This window comes from Crinia signifera, chromosome 1 (assembly GCF_055691185.1).
Source record: "Crinia signifera chromosome 1, ASM5569118v1, whole genome shotgun sequence".
NCBI classification, from domain to species: Eukaryota; Metazoa; Chordata; class Amphibia; order Anura; family Myobatrachidae; genus Crinia; species Crinia signifera.
In genome coordinates, this window is record NC_139217.1 from 461,047,766 (window position 1) to 461,074,589 (window position 26,824).

General features: G+C 45.8%; 1 protein-coding gene across 1 annotated transcript; it reads right to left on the reverse strand.

The window, feature by feature from the left end:
• Positions 1-882: 882 nt before the first annotated feature.
• CPLX4 (complexin 4) lies at positions 883-26,501 on the reverse strand. Its single transcript, XM_083158490.1, has 3 exons — positions 26,132-26,501; positions 12,156-12,243; positions 883-1,721 (listed from the first exon to the last, which is right to left on the reverse strand). The coding sequence occupies exons 1-3, from the start codon at positions 26,296-26,298 to the stop codon at positions 1,494-1,496; spliced, it is 483 nt and encodes a 160-aa protein (XP_083014616.1). The 5' UTR covers positions 26,299-26,501; the 3' UTR covers positions 883-1,493.
• Between the last annotated feature and the right edge of the window lie 323 nt (positions 26,502-26,824).

A 26,824-nucleotide genomic window follows, 5' to 3' on the forward strand; every position in this document is an offset into this window, starting at 1 on the left:
CACTGGCAGAAGCTGCACAGTGTCCACCACCCTCTTTAGTCCCCCGTATGCCCACACACCCCTATCACTACCCAGCTTCCTGCTCTCCTGAACCGTAACTTCCACCACTGGGTAATCGCTGACGCTGTGTTGCCCACATACCCCTATCATGCCTCATATCCCAGCCTCCTGCTCTCATGCACCCTAACTCCCACCCAGTAGGAGGAGACACTGACTCAGGGCCACCGTCCAGTACTCCTGTGCTGCCACGCTGGACCCTCACCCACTGCCAGAAGCTGCAATACAGGCATCTTTCATACAATTCTAACCATATTTCTCACAATACAAATGTTCACAAATTAAGGGGCGTAGCCCCTTACGCCGGTGTGAAGAGCGCCCGTAGGGCGCGATGAATCACCTAGTATATATATATATATATATATATGTATGTGTGTGTGTGTGTATATTATTATTATTATTATTATTATTTATATACATTCGGTCTATCTATAATACTTTAACTGACCCGGCATATACTGGGTCACCTAAGTGTCCAACTCCGTGCTTTGCTCCGCCCCTCTGGAAACCCCCTTCTGAAAATCCTGCGTTTGCCACTGACAGCAAGGATGGCTTTTCCTCACTGAAAATAAGCCATCCTCACCGTACAACCCCCCCCCCCCCCCCTCGCCACTGCATTGAATACACCCCTTTGCCTGTTATTGTTTTACTACTGTTTTAACATTGGCGCTGTATAAGTCACCATAGGTTTTGTTCAGCGTTCCCATTAAAATGCTCATTGCGGTGTCCGAAATAACTCACAGAATCTAGCCACATGTACGTCTCTTATATATCAGATCTGGAAGAATAGGATAATGTTTTTTTTATTGACACAATGACACCATAATACATAAAGTATCGCTCACATGTAAGGTCGCCTGTAAAATCTGGTAAAGAACTAACAGAACTTTTGTATGAAACTTTTTATTAATGTTTTTTGTCCTGTGTCCCCAGCAGTTATATGGTTAACATCTTCATCACGATAACGCAATCTAGTGATGCCATAGTCACTCACTGTGATAAGAATCTGCAGCTGCCGGCTCTCCGTGTACAATGCAATTGTTCCCCGTAATGGCTGCGTACACACTGGCATTTGGCATGCATTGATTATTGCATAGTAGAATGTTAATAAAAATAAAGATTTTGTTGCTATAGTTTGAAATGCGCTTACTCTTTTTTTTTTTGCACACGTTCCAGCTGAACTTTTGTTAACCGCCAATCATTGCGTTAAGCTGCGCTGCTACCGAGATAAATGCAAATTTCCATCTGCATGGAAAACGGAACAAGAGGTATTTAATTAAAACACTGCAGCGAAACGCAGGTAGCCTGCAGATACGCACACTCCTATTTGGTACAATGATTTTTATTTCCACGTCTGCTCGCGTGGAGATAAGTTGCATTGGAAATGCCTCGGAAAGCAGCACTTGAACGCCAGTGTGTAAGCAGCCCATTTCCGGCTACATGAGCTGACATTTCTCTTCGGCCGCCTGTTTCATTTCTGTGAATGTCGTTGATGCCTTTTCTTTAATCGTATCGATATCCATATTCTGGATGTTTTGAAAATGTCCAATGATTGAGCTTTTCTCTTCCTCTTCGTCTTGGTCTTCTACCACCATTTTTTGGAGATCCTCTGGCAGTTCCACATCGTCTCCGGCCATCTGTATTTGATTTTCATCCTTTTCACTCTATGGAAATAGAACACCGGTGATTTACAGGGCAAACCTAGGGAATTGGGGGAAGGGATGGGACAAGTAACGCAGGAACGGGGGCAGACAATACCCCTGGGGTGTCTGTTACAAAATAACAGCCTGATTCAGGAGTGTACACAGAGTTTCCTCCCAAGGGAAGGTCCTGGTTCCCAAAATATGGGGGAAAAAGTGAACCAGCACCAGGCCCAACCAGCCAGCAGGGTAATGCCACAGCTGGGGGGAGACTTTTTATGCAAGTCCCCCCCGGCCAAAGCATTAACCCCCTGACCGCTCATTCTAGACGGGGTTCCTGGGGGAGTGGGGACCCCCTTCAATGAGAATTTACCTGCCCAGTTTACTGGACCCCACTTGGAGAGAGATAAGAACAAAGTCCCAACAAGGAAATGTTGACTACCTGCTTCATCTTCTTCTGATCCCGTCCTAACCTGACCCACTGAGACCGTGAAAAATCTTGGACTTCTGGATTGCCACTTCAACTGAAAGGACACCCCGGACTGGCTAAAACAACATCTTCTTTGCCAACGGGCCAACTTTTAAGGCATCCATTAGGACATTCCATCAAACGGTTACGTCCATTACGGACACTCTTTGGACAACATATGGACACAAGCTCTTGGATCAGTGCAGGTCCTATCAACACAGTACTGGTGACTATACAAATCACATTCTCTCCCAATAGGTCCATTGTTATTAATTCGTTCCATATATTTATTATTATTATTTATTTATTTTTTCATATTTTTATGTATTATGTTTGTATGGATATGCTTATTAAATTTGTATTAAATATCAACTAAATGGATACCAAAACCAGTCACGCCAAGGCGTGTGAGCAGCGCTAAGAAAAAGGTGACACATACTAAAGGTACAATATAAATTTTACTGAATAAAATTGAACATATAATGAGTCACAATACAAATAACAATGTAAAAACAATTAAGGTACCATATAAAACAGGTTCTTCAAGTCACAAGCAGGGGTGGGCGTATTGGTATAAGTCCAGATTGGACAGTGGATGAAAATGATGGAGTGGATTTGAAGAGGGGGAAAAAGGGAAATAATCACAGGTAAGTGCACTTTACCAATTGATGGAGGATCTGGATATCCAATGATGACCACAAGGTGATAGTTGGAGTCCTCACCGTGGTGTATAATTGATGAATAGGTATTGTCGGTCGGGTTCTGCTTGAGGAGATGCCCCTTGTATATTGATGGTAACTGAAGGGGGGGAGGGGGTGAATTACCCCGATGAATTCCGATCAGGGCCGGTGCAAGGCACCGGAGCGCCCCAGGCGAGTCGGGGTGGGGGCGCCCCGGGGGGGGGGGGGTGTACCTGTCCTGCGGCTGTGTATATAAAGCTCGCGGGGGGCGGCAGCGGGGGGTCCCTGCAGGCAAGAAATAACGAGCGCTATCCGCCTGGCTACGCGGAAGCGCTTCTGTTATGAAAACACTGGCCGCACGGCGCACGCTGATTGGCTGAATCTCTCTCTGCGGCTGGGGTCGAACTGGGGGGGAGGGGCGTGCAAAAGAGTTGTGGCGGGGGGGAGATTTTTTCATAGTTACGCCACTGCCCGCGGCACGGGGGGGGGGGGGCGAAATGCCGCCCTCCAGTGGCCGGCGCCCTAGGCAAATGCCTAGATTTGCCTAGTGGTGGCGCCGGCCCTGATTCCGATTAGCGGTGTCCGCCAAACACGACCAGGACGAATGAAAAGGTGGTATCGGTTCGCTTGACAGTGTCCTCCTTTGTTGGCAAGCTGGAATTGTGCCGCTGAGTGGTTTGGGAGGAACCGTGACCACCAAACACAGTGGGAAGGTTGGGGTGGTGGGGAGGATAGGTAAACCAGGTGAATCCGTAGGTGATAATGCACCAGCAAATAGGTCCAATCTGGATGGGGAATCCCACACTTGGAACACTTGGAGTGAAGAACCAGCAGTCCACCTGACGCGTTTCACTGACAACTGCAGCTTTATCAAAGGTGTCAAATGCGGTGGTATAATTTCTTCCGCTGTCAGCGGAAGTGATTATACCACCGCATTTGCAACGCATTTGCGTTCCACCAGTCGGAAAAAAGCGTAAATGTATATTAATCACAGGTATTATCCTGTTATTTTCACCTTGGATTTACCTCAGTTATTAAATACCAATACGCCCACCCCTGCTTGTGACGTGAAGAACCTGTTTTATATGGTACCTTAATTGTTTTTACATTGTTATTTGTATTGTGACTCATTATATTTTAAATTTTATTCAGTAAAATTTATATTGTACCTTTAGTGTGTGTCACCTTTTTCTTAGCGCTGCTCACACGCTTCGGCGTGACTGGTTTTGGTGTCTTCTTTTCGGTGGGGACTGACTATTGAGCAGCAGCTAACACCCTGAAAAACACATCCTGTAAAGCAGTGGCGTAAATAGTGTAAGGCAGCCCCCGCTGCCGCTTGGGGGAGCAAGCAGCAGCGGGAACTGCGTGGGCGCCGGCACCCGCCCGGCACACTGACTATCATCTGACTGCCGTAGTGTTCCGCCAGCCATCGCACGGGAGGCGAGTAGCCACACACAGGAGGCAGAAATCAGCTTGCTGCGCCCGCCCTCTCCCCCACGCCCCCCTCTCTCTCTCAGCTGCGGATTGGATCTGAACTGCCGATCCACAGCAGTGAGCAGTGCACTACAACCAAGCATTAGTAATTACCACATCAAGGGCCAGGCTGCTATTAGCGGGGTACGTTAGACGATACAGGCGGGCGCCCATCACTGTGCACAGTGACACGATCACTCTTTACAGTGTTGATGCGATCTGCATGCAAACCCCATGCTTACAAGCATCGCACATAAGGAGTCCCGCGGCACTGAGCAGTCAGTCAGTGTCAGTGAGCACTGTAGTAGAAAAATGCTTTAGGCAAGGGGAGGGAGGGTCTATATGCTCCTCCCCTTCCTCTTCCACCTTCCCAGTGCCCGAACAGTGATTAGCGCTCCTCCGATCCTCCCCATGTAACAGGTGTTGGCTGCAGAGTGGGAGGCTGCAGCATTGGTTATCCGCAGCACACTAACAGCCCGGTCCAGGCCAGGGTCCTCCCTTTGTAGGTCCTTTGAAGTTTGGCAAGTGCAAGGTACAGTAAGCAGAGTGGGGTCAAGGTTGAATGTGTCTGTCTAGATGTAGTGGGACTACAAGTCCCAGCACATCATGGCAGCTAGATGTGCTGGGACTTGTAGTGCCATCACAGCTGATGTGTGTATGTATATATATATGTATGTATGTGTGTGTATATGTATATGTATATATATATATATATATATATATATATATATATATATATATATATATAAAACTGTGTCTATGGTGCTGATACACCCTGACAAAGGGGCTATTTTTTTTTGTTATGCATTCAGTTTGAACTTTAAATCACTGTGGAGTGCCGCTGTCTGTCTATATCGCAGTCATATAATCATACTTGCCTACTTTTGAAAAGCAAAATGAGGGAGATTTTAGATGATAGCAAAATGCACCGAGAGCAGCGTCGCGCATCATTATATATATACATATATAGAGATCAGTGGACCGGCACTCTCTGTTTCTGCTGTCGGGGTCAATATGCTTGCCTGGGTGCCTGCTTCAGTGTACATGTGTTCATGTGTTCAGGTGCGCCAATGTAGATTGCTGTAGAAAGCGTCACTCCAGGGCTTGTGATCAAGTTAACATTTATTGGGTCATTGCCGTTTCGGGCCTCCTGATGACGGGCTGAGGCCCGAAACTGCATTGATACAATAAATCACAAGCTCTGGAGTGAGGCTTTCTACAGCAATCTACATATATATATATATACACATACATACATACATACAGTATATATATATATATATATATATATATATATATATATATATATATATATATATATATATATATATATATATAGAGAGAGAGAGAGAGAGAGAGAGAGAGAGAGAGAGAGAGAGAGAGAGAGAGAGAGAGAGAGAGAGAGAGAGAGAGAGAGAGAGAGAGAGAGGAAATTTTAAAGTCAGAGTATGGAACAAACCAGAGGATTTAGTTCTGCACGCGCCGAAGGCGCGCGCGCTCTGCAAAAGGGGCGTGTCTTTAAGTGAAGTGTACCACACCACATACCACTCATACACCACACTAGTAGGACTCCTTATACTATCTAGTACTAGTGCCCTTACACAATGTGCCACACAGTATGAGACAAAATTCAAGGACAAAGGGACAGGGAGAGTGACATCAGAGAGACAGTGGGAACACAGAGAGAGTGACAGCAAGGACACAGAGACAGCCACATATGTACTGTATATTGGGCATCATGGTATGTGGCATATGCTCATTATACATATACCGCACACCGTGATGCCCATTATACATATGCCCCACACCGTGATGCTCTATTTTACATATGTCACACACCGTGATGCTCCATTATACATATGTCACACACCGTGATGCTCCATTATACATATGTCACACACCGTGATGCCCATTATACATATGTCACACACCGTGATGCTCCATTATACAGATACCATACACCGTGATGGCCATTATACATATGCCACACACCGTGATGCTCCATTATACATATGTCACACACCGTGATGCTCCATTATACAGATACCATACACCGTGATGGCCATTATACATATGCCACACACCGTGATGCCCATTATAAATATGCCGCACACTGTGATGCCCATTATAAATATGCCGCACACCGTGATGCTCATTATACATATGCCACAGACCGTGAAGCAGATTATACATATGTTACACACTCTGATGCCCATTATACATATGTCACACACTGTGATGGCCATTATACATATGCCAAACACTGTAATGGCCATTATACATATGCCACACAGTGATGCCCATTACACGTATGCCGCACACCGTGATGCCCATTATACATATGCAGAACACCGTGATGCCCATTATATATATATGTCACAGACCGTGATGCCTATTATACATATGCCACACACCCTGATGCCCATTATACATATGTCACACACCCTGATGCCCATTATACATATGTCACACACCCTGATGCCCATTATACATATGTCACACACTGTGATGGCCATTATACATATGCCACAGACCGTGATGCCCATTATACATATGCCACACACCCTGATGCCCATTATACATATGCCACAAACCCTGATGCCCATTATACATATGCCACACACCCTGATGCCCATTATACATATGTCACACACCCTGATGCCCATTTTACATATGTCGCACACCCTGATGCCCATTTTACATATGCCGCACACCGTGATGCCCATTATACATATGCCACACACCGTGATGCCCATTATACATATGCCACACACTGAGATGCCCATTATACATATGCCACACATCGTGATGCCCATTATACATATGCAGAATACCGTGATGCCCATTATATATATATGCCACACACCGTGATGCCCATTATACATATGCCACCGACCGTGATGCTCCATTATACATATGCCACACACCGTGATGCCCATTATACATATGCAGAACACCGTGATGCCCATTATAGATATATATGCCACACACCGTGATGCCCATTATACATATGCCACAGACCGTGATGCTTATTAAACATACCAAAATAGATGGCTCCGGTAGTCAACCACGTGTTCTTGCCAACAGCTGCCCTACTGATTTGAAAAGTTTAGCAATATAGTGGCTTAGACCGTGCCCGCCCAAAAAGCAGAAATGACAGAATGACTATAGTAAGCTATCCCATGTTCATTATTATTTCACATAACAGTAGTCATGGGAACATGACAAACAGGTGACATCTCCAGCTGTATGAAAGCATGTCAGTGGCACACACTGCAACCTACATACACTTACACCGCATATATATATATATATATATATATATATATATACACACACACACACGTATACATATATATACACATATACATACATATATATATATATATATATATATACACACACACTTATATATACATATATACACACTTATATATACACTTATACACTCTCTCTCTCTCTATCTCTTTTAAGTGTCCCTTGTAGGAAGGCAGGCCGGCAGGCAGCTAGAAAATTAATGGGGCATGACGACAGGAGGAGTGGAGCACGTCTTCGGACGGGAGCCAGTCGGGGACCAGTGGTGGGGGGAGAGGTGATCGATAAGAAGCAGGCGTAGTGAGTGGGGGAGAGAGGAATGCAGCTTACAGTCAGAAACACTCAGTTAACTTTAAGCTTTTACTTACTGGCTGCAGCTGCTGCTCCTTACACCGCTGAGACGAGTCTGACTGACACTTGTGTGCTCCCGGCTCCCGCTGCCCGACTCACTGTCTGCCACTGCCGCTGCCAGTGTCGCTCCTGCACGCTCAGGCCAGCGCTACCCACACAGCCCCGCGGTGGCCATCCTAATTACGTCACGGCGTCGCGCATATAGGCCCCGCCCCCGCAATGACGCGTTCGCGCATGCGCATTCCGTTTTCATTGGAAAGGGGACAAAAAACCGGGAGAACCCCAGGGATTTGCGGGGGGCGGGAGAATGATTAGAAAAACGGGAGACTCCCGCTAAAAGCGGGAGGGTAGGCAAGTATGCATATAATTGTACACACACACATATTTTTGTTTTGTTTTAGGAGTTCTCTGCTATGTATATATGTATACCTATTCTAATTATATCTTTTGCATATTATTATTATTTTTATTATTGACGTTGAAATTTACTTTGTATATTACTTTTCTTCTAAACGTTTTTCCTGTTTTAATTCCTTTCCTTATCCCTTTTTCCTGTCTTTTCCTGTATATTCCTTTCTTTTCTACACACTTGCTCTAGCTATTTCTTTCTACATATACACTAGGACAGTATGGGTATGAAGAAAGCAGGATGGTCAACAAGGGTTAGGTCGACAGGGCCATTAGTTCGACATGGGGTTTTTCACTTCTTTTTTTTGTCCCGAATTTCTACACAGTCGACATGGACACTGAACCGTAGCACCAAGTGAACTCGCTGCGCTCGGCACACTATTTTGTTCTCCCACCATGCCCTAGTGGATGGTAGGGCATGAAGTACCACCTGTCAGCACATTCCGGCTCAAAAATAATGTCACCCTAATGCTTGTGTCGACCTAACCCATGTCGATCTTCCTGCATGTCGACCTAATGGTGTCGATCTAATGCTTGTCGACCTTCCTGCTGTAGACCTAGTGACCATATCCCGACAGTAAGCACCACGGTTAAAAATGCATCCAAACCTCCAAAAAATGCTGTTTTCAGAGGTTAAGCTGCTTACTGCATATATACCAAGCCCTGGAATGTGATACTGCCAGGGGTGGGATGTGGTGGGCAAGCTGGTTCAATGGCCTTGCTGTATAGAAGCCTATTTGCTTCTATCGCATTTTCCCACTGCAAGGGATTCAATCGCATACCTTCCAGTTCCCTGCACGGTGCGTCAGCCCACGCAAGCACAGATAAAACTCCTGGGAATGGCCCTGTATGTCATGATATAGCGACACAGAGTTATTATCCAATATATATATATATATATATATATATATATATATATATATATATATATATATATATATAGTCTTCAAAGTAAATGATGGCACTCACGGATAATAATAGACTCAGACGCAAGTTGGTAGCTTAACGTTTCAATTCAACATAGAATTTTCCTCAGAATCTTCTGAGGAAAATTCTATGCTGAATTGAAACGTTAAGCTACCAACTTGCGTCTGAGTCTATTATTATCCGTGAGTGCCATCATTTACTTTGAAAACTACACATTGCATCTGCAGAGACGCACTCGGAGCAGCAATTTATTTTGAGAGAGTGCCGATATCATTGGACTTTGTCTTTCTTTATATATATATATATATATATATATATATATATATATATATATATATATATTTATATTGGCGTATAGTGTAAGGGACGTTACGTGTGTGGTGTATAGTGTAAGGGGTATTGCAGTAATGTGCATTATGATATGTAGAGTATAGTGGGATGGGCATTATGGGGGAGAGGGGCGCCAGTAACTTTTTTGGCAGGGGGGAGCAAAATTTATAGTTACGCCACTGCTGTAAAGCGCCTGATTTTTCCCTTGGAATTTTCCTGGGAATATTTTCTTTCTTCAACTAAATTGATGCATGCACTCTACTAGCATTTTCTTTTGAGCGCCGTTTCTCCCCCTTCTGTTATTTCCTATTTTTTGCTTGGGGAACTGACCATCCCCTGAATCGGCTGCTCCTTAAGGCAACACACCCATATAGAGGCGCTCTAATAGATTGACCTAGGTCAGTCTTTTGCAAACAGTTCTGGGGACCCTGAATTTTTCCAATATAGGGCAATGTGGCAGATGTATTAAGCCTTACCAAGAGATAAATGCAAGGGTGAGAAAGGGCCAGATGTACTAAGCTTGAAAAGTGATAAAATGGAGAGTGATAAACCACCAGCCAATCAGCTCCTGCCTAGCATTTCACAGGCTGTGTTTGAAAAATGACAGGTAGAAACTGATTTATCACTTTTCAAGCTTAGTACATCTTGCCCAAAGAGAGCGATAAACATCCAGTCAACAGCGGCGTAACTAGATATTCGGCGCCCCCCTGCCGACAATGCAGGAGGCGCCCCCCGGTAAAAAAAAACGGAGCGGAGGGGAGCCGTGGTACGGCGGTGGGGAGGGGGGGTTGTGTTTCTGTGTGTGTGTGTGTTTGCATGTATGTGTGACGTGTTTGTGTGTATGTGTGTGTGTGTGTTACCTCTGGCCGGCGTGGCCGGCTGGCCGCATCCGTCTGCGCCGGGTCCCGGGCGGCTCTCCCGTTACTGCTGCTAATGAAAAAGTGACACTTGGAAAATGGCTGCCCCCATACTGCAGACGAAAAACTGTCTGCGGTATGGGGGCAGCCATTTTCCAAGTGTCACCTTTTTGTATTAGAACAGCGCTGCGGCTGCCGGGACTCGGGAGAGCTGGGACCCGGTGGTTTTATTTGCGGCAGAAGGCAACTATCATCCCGCAGCCCCCCCGGCGCCCACATACCCTCAGCGCCTCCCCGCAATCGCGGGGGCTGCGGGACGATAGTTATGCCACTGCCAGTCAATCACCTCCTAACTGCCATGTCACAGGCTGTGTATGAAAAAAGGCAGTAAGGAGCTGACATTTATCTCTCTTTATCACCCTTGCATTTATCTCTTGTTAAGGCTTAATACATCTGCCCCAATGTAAGAAGTTATAAATTCCTCAGGCTGTGGAATTCTGTAGGACTGGCCGGTCCTAAGTTACATCTGCCCATAATGCTCACCTCTACTGGGAAGCCAGGGATTATACTGACAATATCAGTGTGACATGCACCACTAAAATATCACTGTTATGTCTTATATATATATTTCTACAATGCATATGGATGGCCGGTATGCCGGTGGTCAGAACACTGACAGCGTAGTGTCGTAACATTGCCACCACAGTCAGAGCAGTGGTCTACGCAGATACCATGCAGAGCTGCTAAAATATCCCTCCAAAAATGGCCACTGCCTACAAAGAGACAGATGAGAGAGGTCCTACTGGAGCATCTGTCATGGAAGCGTAACGCATTACCCAGTAAGTGCCAGATTCCAGTAATGCTGGCGCCACCAATAAGCTTGAAACCAATGGCAACAAGCATGAAACCCATGGCAACAAGCATGAAACCTGTGGCAACGAGCATGAAATTCCTGGCAGCAAACATGAAACAAGGAGCATGAAACCCTTGGCAATGAGAAGGAAACCCCTGGTAACAACTAAGAAACTCTGGGCAACGAGCATAAAGCAACGAGAATGTAACCCATTCAATAAGCATGAAACCCCTGGTAACAAGCATGAAACCCCTGGAAACAAGAATTAAACCCCTGGCAATGAGCATGTAATATAGTTTTAAAATGTGACAGTGGGTTTCTCATTGAGAATGTCAGAAAATAAAATATTCAGTTAAGTACATTGTGTTTATATCTCATCCTTGGGGCCAGTTATGTGGTGACAGATAGGATTCCTTTATATTTGTCCACAATTTGTCTATTACATTGGCCATACTGTATATAATTAGAATTGGTCATGGAGCACCCATCCAGGGGTGCTATGGCATACAGTTTGGGTACCACTGACAGTAGGAAGCTGCCAATGATTGGTATCCTTAATTGCCATCATCCAGGAAAGTGTGATGGGGGGTGGTTGATGATTGAAGTCTGGACCACATGGGTGCAACTTGGCCAAAATATAATATTGCGATGAACCGTGTCACCTCCCCAGATGCCACTCACTGATGCATAGAATCTATCGCCCACACGAGAACGACATGTACACCACGCCGAATAATTACAGGAACACTTGGTAGGTTTCTGCTGTAAGGTTCCCCTGAGGATCCCAATACGTACCTGAGGTAGTCTGTATTTATCTCTTAGATGTACCCGCAGAGTGGCTCTTTCTGCTTTCTTTTGGGCAAACTTGGCATCTCTCTCCATCCTGCCAACCAAACAGAATGTCTTTATTTATGAACTGTAATAATCATGATTATATTGCATAAGTGTTCAAATATTTATCATTATTAACAGTTTCTTATATAGCGCACACAGATTCCGCAGCGCTGTACAGAGAATATTAGAACATTCACATCAGTCCCTGCCCCAGTGGAGCTTACAATCTATAATCCCTACCACATGTACACGCACACACAGACATTCTAGGGTTAATTTTGTTGGAAGCCAATTAACCTATCTGTATATTTTTGGATTGTGGGAGGAAATTGGAGAACCCAGAGGAAACCCACGCAAGCACGGGGAGAATATACAAACTCCACTCAGTTAGGGTCATGGTGGGAATCAGACACCAACCAATCAGCCCCTAACTGTCAATTTACATATTGTAGCTGATTGGCTGGTATAATATCACCTTGCACATAACGTTCTTTATGGGGATAGATACAATTTCTCCAAGCTTCATACATTTACCCCTCGGTATGAGTGACTAGGGATGGCCATCGTTCCCATTGCCATCAATGGCTTTTCTGCAACTGGCCATCGATAGTGCACTTTGAAAAAAAAAAAAGCAAAACATTGTTTTGCTGTTCCACCGATTGTGGGAAACCATCTGATTTTCCCCCATCAATGGCAAAAGTATTCGACATCGGCCATGAACCATCAATGATTTCGAATCATCGATGGTCGATGGCCATCCCTATGAGTGACCAGTAGATGCCAGCTGAAGATCGACAGAGACATCCTGCTGATCACAATGCCGACAGGGGCTGGGTAAGTATACTAACCCTACTCCACTAAATCTCCCTACCTGCAGCCTAAAACTCTGTACACATGGAGCAATATGATTGCTGGCAATATATTGCTCAGTGTCTCCTTTCCATCAGCAACCAGAGATCGTTACTGATGAAAAGGATATACTGCCGGGGGAAGCCATAGGGGGACATAGCTGTTCGCCGGGATGCTGCTGGTCGCAGGGCTGCGCTGCATTGCAGGGCTGGTTGCAGGAGCGCGCTCCCGGGGACAGTCACACCGTATGCACGGGCTCAGCGACCAGATCCCCGGAGATTAATGCTAGAATCGCACTGTGTGTGTACGGGGCTTAACCCTTACTCCTCCCCGTACCTAAACCGAAGTCACACACACACACCCCCCCCGACCGGACACTACCACACCCCCGACCGGACACTACCACACCCCAGCATACTGATGGTATCCGGTACACGAGTCGACAATGTCTAGATTGACAATTATTAGGTTGACCACTAATGGTTGACAGTGAGTAGGTCGACACCTAAGAATGGTTGACATACATGGTCGACATACACTAGGTTGACATTGACCAGCACCTATGAAGGTCAACATGAACATGGCCGACACATGAATATGTCGACATGAGTTTTTCATGTTTTTTTTTTTTTTTACCAAGTTGTTTCTTCTTTATAATCCTAGTGGACATGAAGTGGGAATATAATAGTGTGCGAGCGCTGTAAGGCACTGTGCCCGAAGCAGGGCGAGCCCAGCAGTACCCTTTTATGGTGTCCATGTTTAGCGGGCCGGGGTGACATCACTGAACACACAATATCATCCGCCTGCTCTCCTGGATCGACTGTGAGGCTTCACAAAAATGGTGGCTCCACCCCCCCCCCCGAAGAGGAGGCAAGTCTCCCAGATGGTAGGCACAACCTCAACCCCCTTCAGCACCCCCCTCCCCCATCATCGCAAGGGGCCCATGATGCAGATAACGTCCTCATGACTCCACCCACTGCCCAACAGTTCCAGTATTCTCAGAATTGTGTAATGGGGGCAGGGCATTAATGATGCAATTTTGTGGACACGCCCCTGCCCCATCCCTTGCAATGCCGACTCTTTGGAGGCAGCCTGAAAATTGGCAATTATGTGCTGATATATTGTACCTAGACCATGTAAAAATGTCAACATTTAAAATAGAGGTAAATGCACATAGGCCCTTATTCAGATCTGATCACAGTACAAATTTGTTTGGAAAATGGGCACTGCAGGTGGGGCAGATGTAACATGTGCAGAGAGAGTTAGATTTGAGTGGGGTGTGTTGAAACTGAAATCTAAATTTCAGTGTAAAAATAATGCAGCCAGTATTTATCCTGCACAGAAACAAAATAACTCACCCAAATCTAACTCTCACTATACATGTTACATCTGCCCCACCTGCAGTGCACATGGTTTTGCCCATTTTCCAAACAAATTTGTACTGCGATCAGATCTGAATAAAGGCCCATAGTGTAGACCTGCCTACATTATGGCCATCAACATTTTGACCATGTCGACATTATGATGACTGTATAGAAATGTTAACATACAGTATAGTAAAGTGAAGCCTGTTTTACCTGTCATTTATTTCTTACAGGTGTGTCCACATGCATTGTTACTGCAGTCACGGAAAACGGCCCCTTTCTGCTCACCGGGTCCTGAGACTCTGTTTGTGCTGAGTGTCTGTTATGCATCTTTTTCCACGATTATGCATTTTAGTCACAATATAATAGATTGGTTGCATTGGCAACATCCTATCTTCAATACAACTCCCACCCCACAGGGACATGTATTAAGTAGAGATGGCTTTGTGAGATCTAATCTTGCAAAACCACCTTTAGGTATTTTGGGTTTGGTTCTGTACTTTTTAAATGTTTAAAAAGCTAAAAACCTGTAATTCAGGCCTGGTTTTATATCCACATCAGCATTAACCTAAATAACATTCATTTCCAGCCTTTTTGACCACCTGACATCTATTCATATTGTTTTCACCAATATTGGCTTAAAGCTGTAGCGAGCTGGCCAGTTGCGAAGTGACAGAGCAGTTAATAGAACATCTCTGAAACAATGCCATACAGCAGTGACAGAAAACTGGTGCAAGGTGGAGTTGTCATTGGGCTCTCCCATCCACCATAATGCCTTATGTTGGATATACAAACCAAGCACTTCAATGACAGGGGCTGCCACTACTGTGGCTGAAGTGCTTGGTTTGTTTTAGTCCTTGCCAACCAAGCTTCCAATTTGCTTCAGACAACTAACAATGTTCTTTAGTTAATTAGTTAATTTCTACAGTGGGAAGTCATTATCATACGCATCAGTATTAACAACATCATCATCATCATCATCATCATCATCATCACACTCTTCCCCACCGAAATCATAAACTCTTCCCCACCGAAATTGACCACTGCTGGCTTTACTTTGAAGTAATTTCCCACATTTTGACGAAGTAGCCTCTTATGATGATTTCTCACAAAGTTCCTGGAAGTGTTGCTTAAGCATAGCCAGTTTGTACAAAGGGCTCCAAATTGCTTTTTACCCCATCCAGTAGTCAAAGATACTATCTGACATGCTCGTTTGCACAAACTCATTAAAATAATCCTCCACCATTCTATGCATGGTTACCATTTCAGATTGAGTCACGTTAGAGGTGTCACTAATTTTGAACAATTCTTTGTGACCTGAATTGTTGTAAAAAATGTTGTGTTACTCAGGTGCAATGAGTGGACTCATTCAAAGTGGGTCTCTGGGAAAAGTTTTTTTATTTTTCTTGCAGCAGAAACAGCACTAGTACTTGGTTGCTGCTCCTGCCCTTCTGTTGACTGATTTAAACTATTTCAGCTTAAAGGTCTTCTATTAATAACATAGTGGCACAGCACCTACTCTGCATTACTCTAAAGCTGAGTACACATATATACAATTATCGGGCCGTTCTTTCGTTCTGGGTCGGACAGCCGTTCAATTGTATATGTGTGTGCGCTGTCCCGTAAGAGCGATAAACGGCAAAAAACTGTCTTGTCCGTCCATACTCGGTCGGTCGACGGTTCTTTGCTGTTTAATTTTCATCCGACAGGACGGCCTCATATCGGTACAAAAGTGCAGTGTGTACGCACGTTCGACCGATATGCTGCCGTCCTTGCGACTATACTGCCAAAGCTGGAACGCCCATGTGGGCGTTCCAGCTTTGACTAAAAAAAAAAAAACGGCGTGGGGTCCGACTTTCTCGGCTCCTGATTGGCCAGAAATCATTCTGAGCAGAGACGCCGAGGAAGAAGGATCTCTGCGTCTCTAGTATACAGCGGAGCAGAGCGGGTACCAGCAGCCGGGAGCAGCGCGTCTTGAAGTGAAGATGCCGGGGTGGACGCCAGAGGACAGGTGAGTAGGATTTGCTTCCCCAGGTACCCCTTTGGATTACTACGGATCCAGGACCCCGGACTCTTCAGCCCTGGAGCCCCGGACCCGGACCAGCCCCGGAACCAAGCCACCGGACCGGACCCTGGGACCTACCTACGGGATCAAGATAGGTAAGTATCAGTGTGTTTGTGTAATGTATGTATTAAACTTTTATTTTTCTAAAGTGTCAGTGTGTATTTATTTAACTATTTTTTTTCTGTGGAACTACAAGTGCCAGCGGGCCCTTTAATGCCCCTCATGCTGGGACTCATAGTTCCACAGGAAAAAAACAATAGTTTTTAATCTATTTTTTTTACACAATGATAGCCCGGTGGCCACCGCACAGGGCCACCGGGGACAGCACCAGGCTTCAGCCTGGTCAGGTAAGTCCCGGAGGGGGGGACCCCTTTATTGGGGGGGTCCCCACTCCCCCAGGACCCCTGGCCAGGCTGACCGGTCAGAGGGCTGAATGCTTTGGCCGCGGTACCTTATATAATAAGTGTCCCCCGGCTGTGGCATTACCCTGCTGGCTGGTTTGGCCTGGGGCTGGTTCTTAAAATACGGGGGACCCCTGGTCATTTTGTCCCCCGTATTTTGGGAACCAGCCCCGGACCTGGAGCCTGGGGCTGGTTTTAAAAAATCAGCGAAGCCCTATTTGTCGGGTTTCCTGATTTTTTAATACCAGCCCCGGCTCTTTCAGCCTGGTGCTGGTTACGGCTGTGGGGGGGACCCCATGCCGATTTTTTTTTAATAGGTAAAAGGGTGACAGCTATAATTATGCCCTAACCCAGCCCATTATCATAATTTTGGTCACATGTAACTTGTCAATAGCCCAAATCGAGACAGTGTGTACGGTGGTACAATCTTTTTCTTGCGACTGTTTGGACGGGAGTACATCAGACGTCGCAAGTAAAATTGTACAGGTGTGTACGCGCGTGTCGGCTGTTGGTTGCCAGAAATAGGGATTGTATAGATGTGTACCCAGCTTTACACAATGCCATTCCCTGGACTTGAACATACATAAGTTTTACAAAAAAAACTAAAACTTTTTTCTGTTTTTTTTTTATCCAATGACACATTGTGGTGTAAATTTACAAGGATGGTATGGCAATTTCACACTGCAACTCACAACTCTTATATTTTTAATGCAGTGACTTATATGTGTGAAGGCAGGAGAAAACATTCGATGAGCGCGCCCATAGAAACGCTGTAGGATCCCATCAGAATGCAGGCATGACATCACATGACGTCAGCGCCTGGCCCCATCTTGGCCATCTCCGTCCAGGATAAAAGTAAGTATAGACTTAGTTCTAACCACGAAGGGAGGAAAAATCAACAAATTAATTTCTCTCCTTGCGGCCGCATGCAAAGTATACAGGCAGGGAGGCCCTCACCTACAGGCAGAGCTGCAAGTTTGGCGGTACGGGGTGGTACGGCGTACCGTTAAAAGAAATACTGCCGGTACCCCGTACCGCCATAACAAATCTGCCCCCAAAGTGTTTATTGCGCATGCGCGCATATGTAAGTGGCGGGGGGCATGGTTTTCGCCGCCCCGCCACAGCTGATTGCTAGCGGAGGGGAGCGCATTGCGCTTCTCTCCCTCCCCTCAGTGTGTCACTCAGACTAGGCTGTCAGGCGACAGCCAATCAGAGCTCGCGGGCTGGCAGCCAATCAGGAGCCAGCCCGCGAGATAGAGAGAGCCAGGCAGAAGGGCGAGATGCGCTCCCTCCCCCTCCCCTCCCCAGGGAAGCAGAACAGCGGGGGACTGTAGGGGGGAGAGGACCTGACTGGACCGGATACAGCCAGCACTGGTGAGTTGTGCAGCTGTGGGGACATTTATGTGTGGCACTGTGGGGGCATATTATATCTGGCACTGGGGGCATATGTGTGGCACTATATCTGGCACTGGGGGCATATGTGTGGCACTGTGGGGGCATATGTGTGGCACTGGGGGCATATGTGTGGCACTGGGGGCATATGTGTGGCACTGTGGGGGCATATCTGGCACTGGGGGCATATGTGTGGCACTGTGGGGGCATATCTGGCACTGGAGGCATATGTGTGGCACTGTGGGGGCATATCTGGCACTGGAGGCATATGTGTGGCACTGTGGGGGCATATCTGGCACTGGAGGCATATGTGTGGCACTGTGGGGGCATATCTGGCACTGGGGGCATATGTGTGGCATTGTGGGGGCATATATCTGGCACTGGGTCACTGTGGGGGCATATCTGGCACTGTGTGGGCATATTAGTAATGGGCATCAGTTGTGCGGTGTAATGAGCATTATGGTGTGGGGAATAATGTGTAACGGGCATTATGGCATGGGTCATATGTATTGGGTGTGTGACGCGTAACAGCCATTACTGTGTAAACTTTGGCCAAGTGCCTTCGGCATGCAATATTCCAGCCACTCCCCCTAGTGTCATATGACCACGCCCCTGGCACAGTACCACTAAGAACTTTTTCCTACTTGCACCACTGCCTACAGGTATGCAGTCAGTGCAGGGTCCATATGAAGTATAATACCATCACACTCGCCCCTTCCCCGTATATGATGGAGATGCAAAGAAGAAGCAGCATGTAGTGATGAGGAAGAAATAAAGTGCATTCACAGGATATAACATGTTTACAGGCTATAACATGTCAAACAGCCGACCTTTGTGGCCGCATGGGAGGGGATGTGTAAGCGGACACATTTGCTTGCATGCTAGTGTGGGGATTTGCTCGGTGGGGGAGGGTTGTGCATTCGCCAGGGCAGCGTATACCTGCCCGCTAGGCAGCGAATATACACAGCCTAGCAAGCAGGTCTGAATCAGGCCCTTTGGGGGTATTCAATCTGAAAAAAGGGTGACAGGGGTATGGAACAGGGAAGCAGTGGATGTTTATTTAGTGAGTTATATCCTGTCCCCCCCTCCACAGACACATTAGCTTGATGATCAGCAACATAGAGTTGTGACCCCATGCTGAGGTGGTCGGGACCCACTTTGGGGTCAGGACCCACAGTTTGAGAACCGCTGTTCTAGACTATTTTTATATATATATATATATATATATATCTAAAGACATTATCCATATTTACTTCTTTTTAAGTGTCTTGAATTTGTTCTGCTGTATCAGTATATGTTCTGGTGATAAATATTACATCATCCCCTTGGAATGTAATGACAGTTGGTTTGAACTTTGACCACTCCCACCTGTGTTAGTGATGTCATTTACAGAGAGATCTGACCTACAGTAACTCACATCTACAGTCTTCTGTTACTTCCCATAGCGACTCGCTAAGCCACCTCATGCTGACAGCACAAACACTCCTGCTGGGATACAGTCACTAGGTCGACAAGCATTAGGTTGGCCACTGAAGGTCGACATGACTGAAGGTCGACATGGGTTAGGTCGACAGGGACATTAGCTCGACACAAGCATTAGGTCGACATGGGGCAGGTTTACTGTCAAAAGGTCGACATGGGGTTTTTCTTTTTACTTTTTTCGAGCCGACATGTGCCGACAGGCGGTATTTCATGCCCTACATTTCACTAGGGCATGGTGGGAGAATAAAATAGTGTGCGGAGCGCAGCGAGGCACCGCGCCCGAAGCACTTGTTTAGTGTCAATGTCGACTGTGTCGACACTTGGGGGGGGGAGTGAAAAACTCAATGTCGACCTTTTGACTGTCAACTTTCTCCATGTCGACTTAATGCTTTTGTCAACCTAATGACCCTGTAGACCTAACCCATGTCGATCTTCAGCCATGTCGAACTTAATGCATGTCGACCTTCATACATGTCGACCTTCAGTGGTCGACCAAATGTCTGTCTATCCAATGATCCATGTCACCCAATAACAACATCACAGCATTATCAACAACAAAACATGATCATTTAACAATTGGGGAGATGTACTAAGCCGCGGGAAGTAACAAAGTGTAGAGAGACAGAACCGGCCAATCAGAGCCTAACTGCAATGTTATAGACTATGTTTGAAAAATGACAGGAGGGAGCTAAGTGGTCGGTCCTTTATCTCCCTCCACTTTACCACTCTTCGAAGCTTAGTACATGTGCTCTTGCTCTTATAGATGAAAGAAAAGGTGCACAGGGCACGAACTGAAGGGAACAGAAGGTGAGCACGTCCCAAAAAATACATTATTAACGATGAAAAGAAAGAAAGTAATGTTACTGATAATCTATATAATAAAATCAAGTGCTGATAAGAGAAATATGGGAGGGGAGAGAGAGATGGAGCAAGAATGGGAGAGAGATGGAGAGGAAAAAAAATATGGTACTTGTTTCCTAGCACGGCGCCCACGATTTTTATCTTATGCCATCGGATCGATTTGATCACATCGCATGCGATGCGATGCGATCAGACCCATTACTTCACATGTATTCCGCGTCTGCTCGCCACGCTTCGGGCTCGGTGGCTCGCTGCGCTCACCACACTATCTAAAATCAACTCCACGCCGACGGGGATAGTGGGGGTATGAAAAGGTCAGAGGATGCGTACCGCCGCCCATCACGGGCTCGCTGCGCTCGCCACGCTTCGGGTCGGCGTGGATAGTGGGGTGGCGTTAACAATGGGGGTGCATTTAACATAGTAATTACCCATCAGGGTGGCTGTACAATTAAAAATCGGGTCTGATCGCGTTGCATCGCATCGTATGCCATTGTAATGGCATGCGATGCAACGCGATATTACAATTGTACAGTGCGGCTCTTAAAACCCAAAAATCGGGTCCCATCGCATTCCATCGCATACCCTAATTAGTGGTATGCGATGGCATACGATGGGCGCCGTGCTAGAAAACAAGTACCAAAAATGTTACGGAAAGCACTGATGAGAAATAGAAATAGAGAGAGGGGGGCAGACATAGGGCCTGGCTCAGACCTGTCTGAATCTAGGCTGGGTATGTTCGCAGCCTAGCGGACAGGAAAACGCTTGGATTTTACCTTTTGCTGCAGATCGCGGAAAAGGGGGCGGGCTCTGAAGCCAGTGACGATCATGTGACGTCAGCCGCCCACCTCAAGCCCCCTGCCTGCCCCCATTCCTCCCTCTATGGAGTAAACGGCCTGGTTTCCGGGGTTTACACATGTGCAAACCCCAACCATTGGGGATGGGCCGCATTCAGTCCGTTATGACCCAGTCTGAATCGGCCCTGGGGAGAGACAGGCAGCATTGGGGACATCTAGCTGTTCTCTAAACATGAGACTGAGAAGTACATTTAATAAAGCTTCCAAAAATTAAAAGAGGTGATGTTTCCCATAGCAACCAGATTCTGTCATTTCTCTATTTTATCTATTTTATCCTAGAAAAATGAATTTGATTGGTCGCGATGGGCAACACCATCTCTTTTCATTTTTAGAAGCTTTAGTACAGGCACGTCCGAACTGTGGCCCTCCAGCTGTTGTGAAACTACACATCCCAGCATGCCTTGCCATTGTTTTACCAATCCCTAATAGCAAAACTGTGGCAAGGCATGATGGGACTTGTAGTTTCACCAAGCTTTTGTGAAACTACAAGTCCCCTCATACCTTGACACAGTTTTTCGAATAGGGAATGCTAAAACTGTGGCAAGGCATGCTGGGATGTGTAGTTTCACAACAGTTTGGACATGCCTGAGCTATATGTACTTATCCTCGATGCCAGGCTAAGCCGTGGGCTCAGCAGGCTACAACAAGCTGCTGCACACCTGTCCGTCACTCTGTCCGCAGCGCGGCGGAGGGCGGTATTACAGAAAGAACTGATTACATAGGAAATAATGATATCTGGGCAGGATTCACAGCGGAATTAGTAGAGGTCGTAGGACGGAGTAATCAGGAGAGAACAGATTAGGGGACAGCGAAAGTGATCTGCAGAGTGGACGCAAAAGATCTACTCATGGAATAATCATATCTGCAGCGTAGCACACAGTGGTAAAGCAGGATACGGTCGACATGGTCGGAAGGTTGACACAAGCAATAGGTCGACAATTGGAAGGTCGACGTGAGTTTTTTCATGTTTAAAAATAAAAAAAACAGGCAGAATTTCATAACCTACCACCCACTAGGGCGCGGAGGAGAATATAATAGTGTGCCAAGCGCGGCAGTACCCCCGTGCCAGAAGCAAGGCGAGCTCACGCAGTGCACTGAAACTGTGACCATGTCGACATTCAGGACAAAAAAAAATGTGAAAAACTCATATCGATCTTCCCATTGTTGACCTAATGCTTTTGTGGACCACCAGAATTGTCAACCTTTAGTGGTCCACCTAATGTGTGTCCACCTTCGCAATGTAGACCCTATGACCCAATCCCCGTTTATACCGTGTTTTATTTATCTACCGATTTATTTATTAACAGTTTCTCATATAACGCACACATATTCCGCAGCACTGTACAGAGTATAGTTGAACACTCACATCAGTCCCTGCCCCAGTGGAGCTTACAATCTATATTCCCTACCACATGTACACACACACACACATTCTAGGGTTAAATTGGGTACTTGTTTCCTAGCACGGCTACCATCGGGGGTAATCGTGTACCCGATTTTCACATAGGGTTCAATGTTAAAATATTTTAACATTTTTAACATTGTAATCGCGTTCATCGCGTCGGGACGCGTATACCTGGGAAGTTATACGCGTCCTCTAGCGGGGCTCGCTGCGCTCGCAACACTTTATATTCTCAACTCCACGCCGACGTGGATAGAAGGGGTATGAATAGGTCGGAGGACGCGTACCGCCGCCCCTCGCGGGCTCGCTACGCTCGCAACACTTCGGATTGGCGTCAATCGTGGGGTGCCGTTGAGGGGGTTAAAATTGGGGTCTGGGGAGACTTTTACATTGAATCCTATGTAAAATAGGGTCCAAGGGACCCTATTCACATTTCAATCAATGTAAAAATCGGGACCATCGCGTCGGTTGCATCGCATGCGATTTGGTCACATGCGATGCGATCGATGCGATGCGACCGACCCGATCAACATCGGTGTGGCCGTGCTAGGAAACAAGTACCTTAATTTGTTGGGAGCCAATTAACCTACCACTATATTTTTGGATTGTGGGAGGAAACTGGGGTACCCGGAGGAAACCCACCCAGGCACGGGGAGAATATACAAACTCCGCACAGTTAGAGCCATGGTGGGGATAGAACCCATGACCTCAGTGCTGTGAGGCAGTAATGCTAACCATTACACCATCCGTACTGCCCTGTATATATAACACATGGTGGTGATGGAACCCATGACCTCTGTGATGTGAGGCAGTAATGCTGACCATTACACTGTCCGTACTGCCCCGTATATATAACACATAGTGGGAATAGAACCCATGATCTCAGCGCTATGAGGCAGTAATGTAACCAATACACCGTCCGTACTGCCCCGTATATATAACACATGGTGGGAATAGAACCCATGACCTCAGTGCTGTGAGGCAGTAATGTAACCATTACACCATCCGTACTGCCCCGTATATATGACACATGGTGGGGATAGAACCCATGACCTCAGTGCTGTGAGGCAGTAATGCTAACCATTACACCGTCTGTACTGCCCTGCATATATAACACATAGTGGGGATAGAACCCATGACCTCAGTGCTGTGAGGCAGTAATGTAACCAACCATTACACCATCTGTACTGCCCCGTATATATAACACATAGTGGGAATAGAAGTCATAACCTCAGCGCTGTGAGGCAGTAATGTAACCATTACACCATCCGTACTGCCCTGTATATATAACACATGGTGGTGATGGAACCCATGACCTCTGTGCTGTGAGGCAGTAATGCTAACCATTACACCATCTGTACTGCCCCGTATATATAACACATAGTGGGAATAGAACTCATAACCTCAGCGCTGTGAGGCAGTAATGTAACCATTACACCATCCGTACTGCCCTGTATATATAACACATGGTGGTGATGGAACCCATGACCTCTGTGCTGTGAGGCAGTAATGCTAACCATTACACCGTCCATACTGCCCGACGATATATACAGATATTTATATATATATTAAAACAATGTGGAGATCTCTGAGGGCTCTAATGTCAAAACAATTCAGGTTGAAATTCAATGAGGAAAGTAACAGTCATTTAAAAATGTATTGTTAAAATTCAACATGTGACAACTTCAGTGTCCTAGCATGTAGATAGTGATCCGTCAGAATTGTTATACATAAACAGCCGTGTGTACATCAGTAAGATGGTAAACCCAATGCGTTTTGTCAGACATGGCTTCGTCAGGGGTAACAGTACAGAAGCATTCGACATAACAATTGATAGAGGGATATTTCCTCTATGGCAGGCATGTCCAAACTATGGCCCTCCAGCTGTTGTGAAACTACGCATCCCAGCATGCCTTGCCATAGTTGTAGCATTCCCTAATAGCAAAACTGTGGCAAGGCATGATGGGACTTGTAGTTTCACAACAGCTGGAGGGCCATAGTTTGGACATGCCTGCTCTATGGAATGGGTCAAACTAGGTAGAACTAGCTGGTGTAGGAGTTCTTAATTATTATGATCCGATTAGAAATGTATCAGTATTATATTATATTATTTATATATGGGGGATGGAGCACATGTATTATATGTTGACTCCTTGTTTACTGCAGTTGTGCTATATTCATAGCATTCTATAATACAGCATGATAATATTTTACCAAACCTATCGAATTAAGGGCCCATTCACCAAATATCTATCCCACCAATATTTATGGGTGCAATACTGGCCAGCAGCAATATTTAGTAATATACAACAACGCCGGCAAGTAGGGTCCCTACTGAGTTTGTGTGACTCGATATTGCCCAGTCATATATACGCACTGTACCTATAGGCTGGTCTCGCCTATAGCATCCGTTACCACTGGTGATGCCCGGCGTTGGCCAATGCTACCCGCAGTCACATGAAAATTACTCTCCAATTCTGGTAAAAAATGGCCAATTTTGCCAAACGCCGGCACAGACAGATGCCCCACGCACCGTACGCTGTTCCTAGTTAGGTCTCCCCTGCTATGGACACAAACCACTTTGCCATGATTAAGTGATGATTATAACAATAGCCTCAACTTAATCAATTGCATCACACAGTCACAGACGTTAAATACAGTACAAAGACAATTTGAATATTGTAAACACAGTAGACAGCGGATTCCATTTAACTCTTTGCTAGAAGAATCCTGATTTAAATTACATGATATGAATGTAGATCTCAAAACGTACTGGACGTTAGCTGAAACCAGCATTATTTTCGTTCGGCTTTTCTCAATTCGTCCAATGTCGGAGATTGACCTAAAACCATCTCGCTTTGCTGAGCATTATGTTAATGAGAGCCTCAACTAATGCCGAATCAAAATGTTGCTTAGAGAATTCTAATGCTGTAGTCTCATGGTTAGATCTCCCTAAATTACGGCTCCCTTGCCAATTTCAAAAAGTTTCCTAGATAATCAAGCCTAGTAGAAGAATATTTCTAGAATTTAGATCTAATGTAAGCCATATTTACATTACAAAGCAAATGACCCATGACTCGAGGCTGGTTTACAAGACAGTTTGCAAATTAATTAAGTTACGGCAGGCCCCGCATGATCTTAAAGACGGAACAAAAACAAAAGCAATTGATGATGATGACAGGTATATTTAGTTAGACATTAAGAAGACGAGAGACTTTATTAGCGGTTTGACATTGGAAATCCCATATAGAAAAGCTGTATACTCACTGCTCCTCCAACACCTGTCTCTGATACTCCTCGTACTCCTCTCGGGTCATCCCCTGAGCTGCAGCCGGGTCAGAACTATCTCCCCCTTCCTTCTTCTCTTCACTCGATTCCCCGAACCCGAAGCTCTTCATCTGGCTGCTCACCATGCTCTTGATCATGAAGGCCATGTCACCATCCACCCACAGGTAAAACACTAGCACAAAAATAAGGAATAAAAGACCATCAGGAATAAAAAGTCAGCCAGAGGAACTGCCTGCAGCAGTATCAGTGTGTCAAGGGCAAACTGTTACCGGGAACACTATGCCAAAAATGGTTTGTCAGCCATAATCTGGATTAGCGGGTGAACTGTCCTGTATACCAAGGCAGATGGTTCAGATTACTAGAAAAATCATTAGATGCAGCTACCTACTTTCCATAATAATGCCTTAAGCTAATTTCCGTTCAATGTCCCTGTAACAGAAAAAAATAAGAGTTTTCCAAATTATTATTTAAGATGTAACTGACCAGATCTTCTATAAACACTGCTCGTTAGAAGCAGATTCTAAGGGACGGATTACCTGCTGGTGGGTTCCTGTTTAATAAGATCCTCAGGCACGTGGACTGCTTGTTACAGACAATTTAAACTGCGAACGGTTGATTAATTGCTTTTGTTTTATCCCTGGTGCACTGCACAGTACAGTATGCTGTTTGGAT

What these genes read in the sequence shown, in the direction of transcription:
- CPLX4 (XM_083158490.1), bottom strand. Translation starts at nt 26,298, where the DNA reads ATGGCCTTCATGATCAAGAGCATGGTGAGCAGCCAGATGAAGAGCTTC. An exon ending in AGACAGGTGTTGGAGGAGCA is followed by an intron (nt 12,244 to 26,131) that starts GTGAGTATACAG and finishes TTTGGTTGGCAG; the next exon opens with GATGGAGAGAGATGCCAAGT. An exon ending in ATAAATACAGACTACCTCAG is followed by an intron (nt 1,722 to 12,155) that starts GTACGTATTGGG and finishes CTATTTCCATAG; the next exon opens with AGTGAAAAGGATGAAAATCA.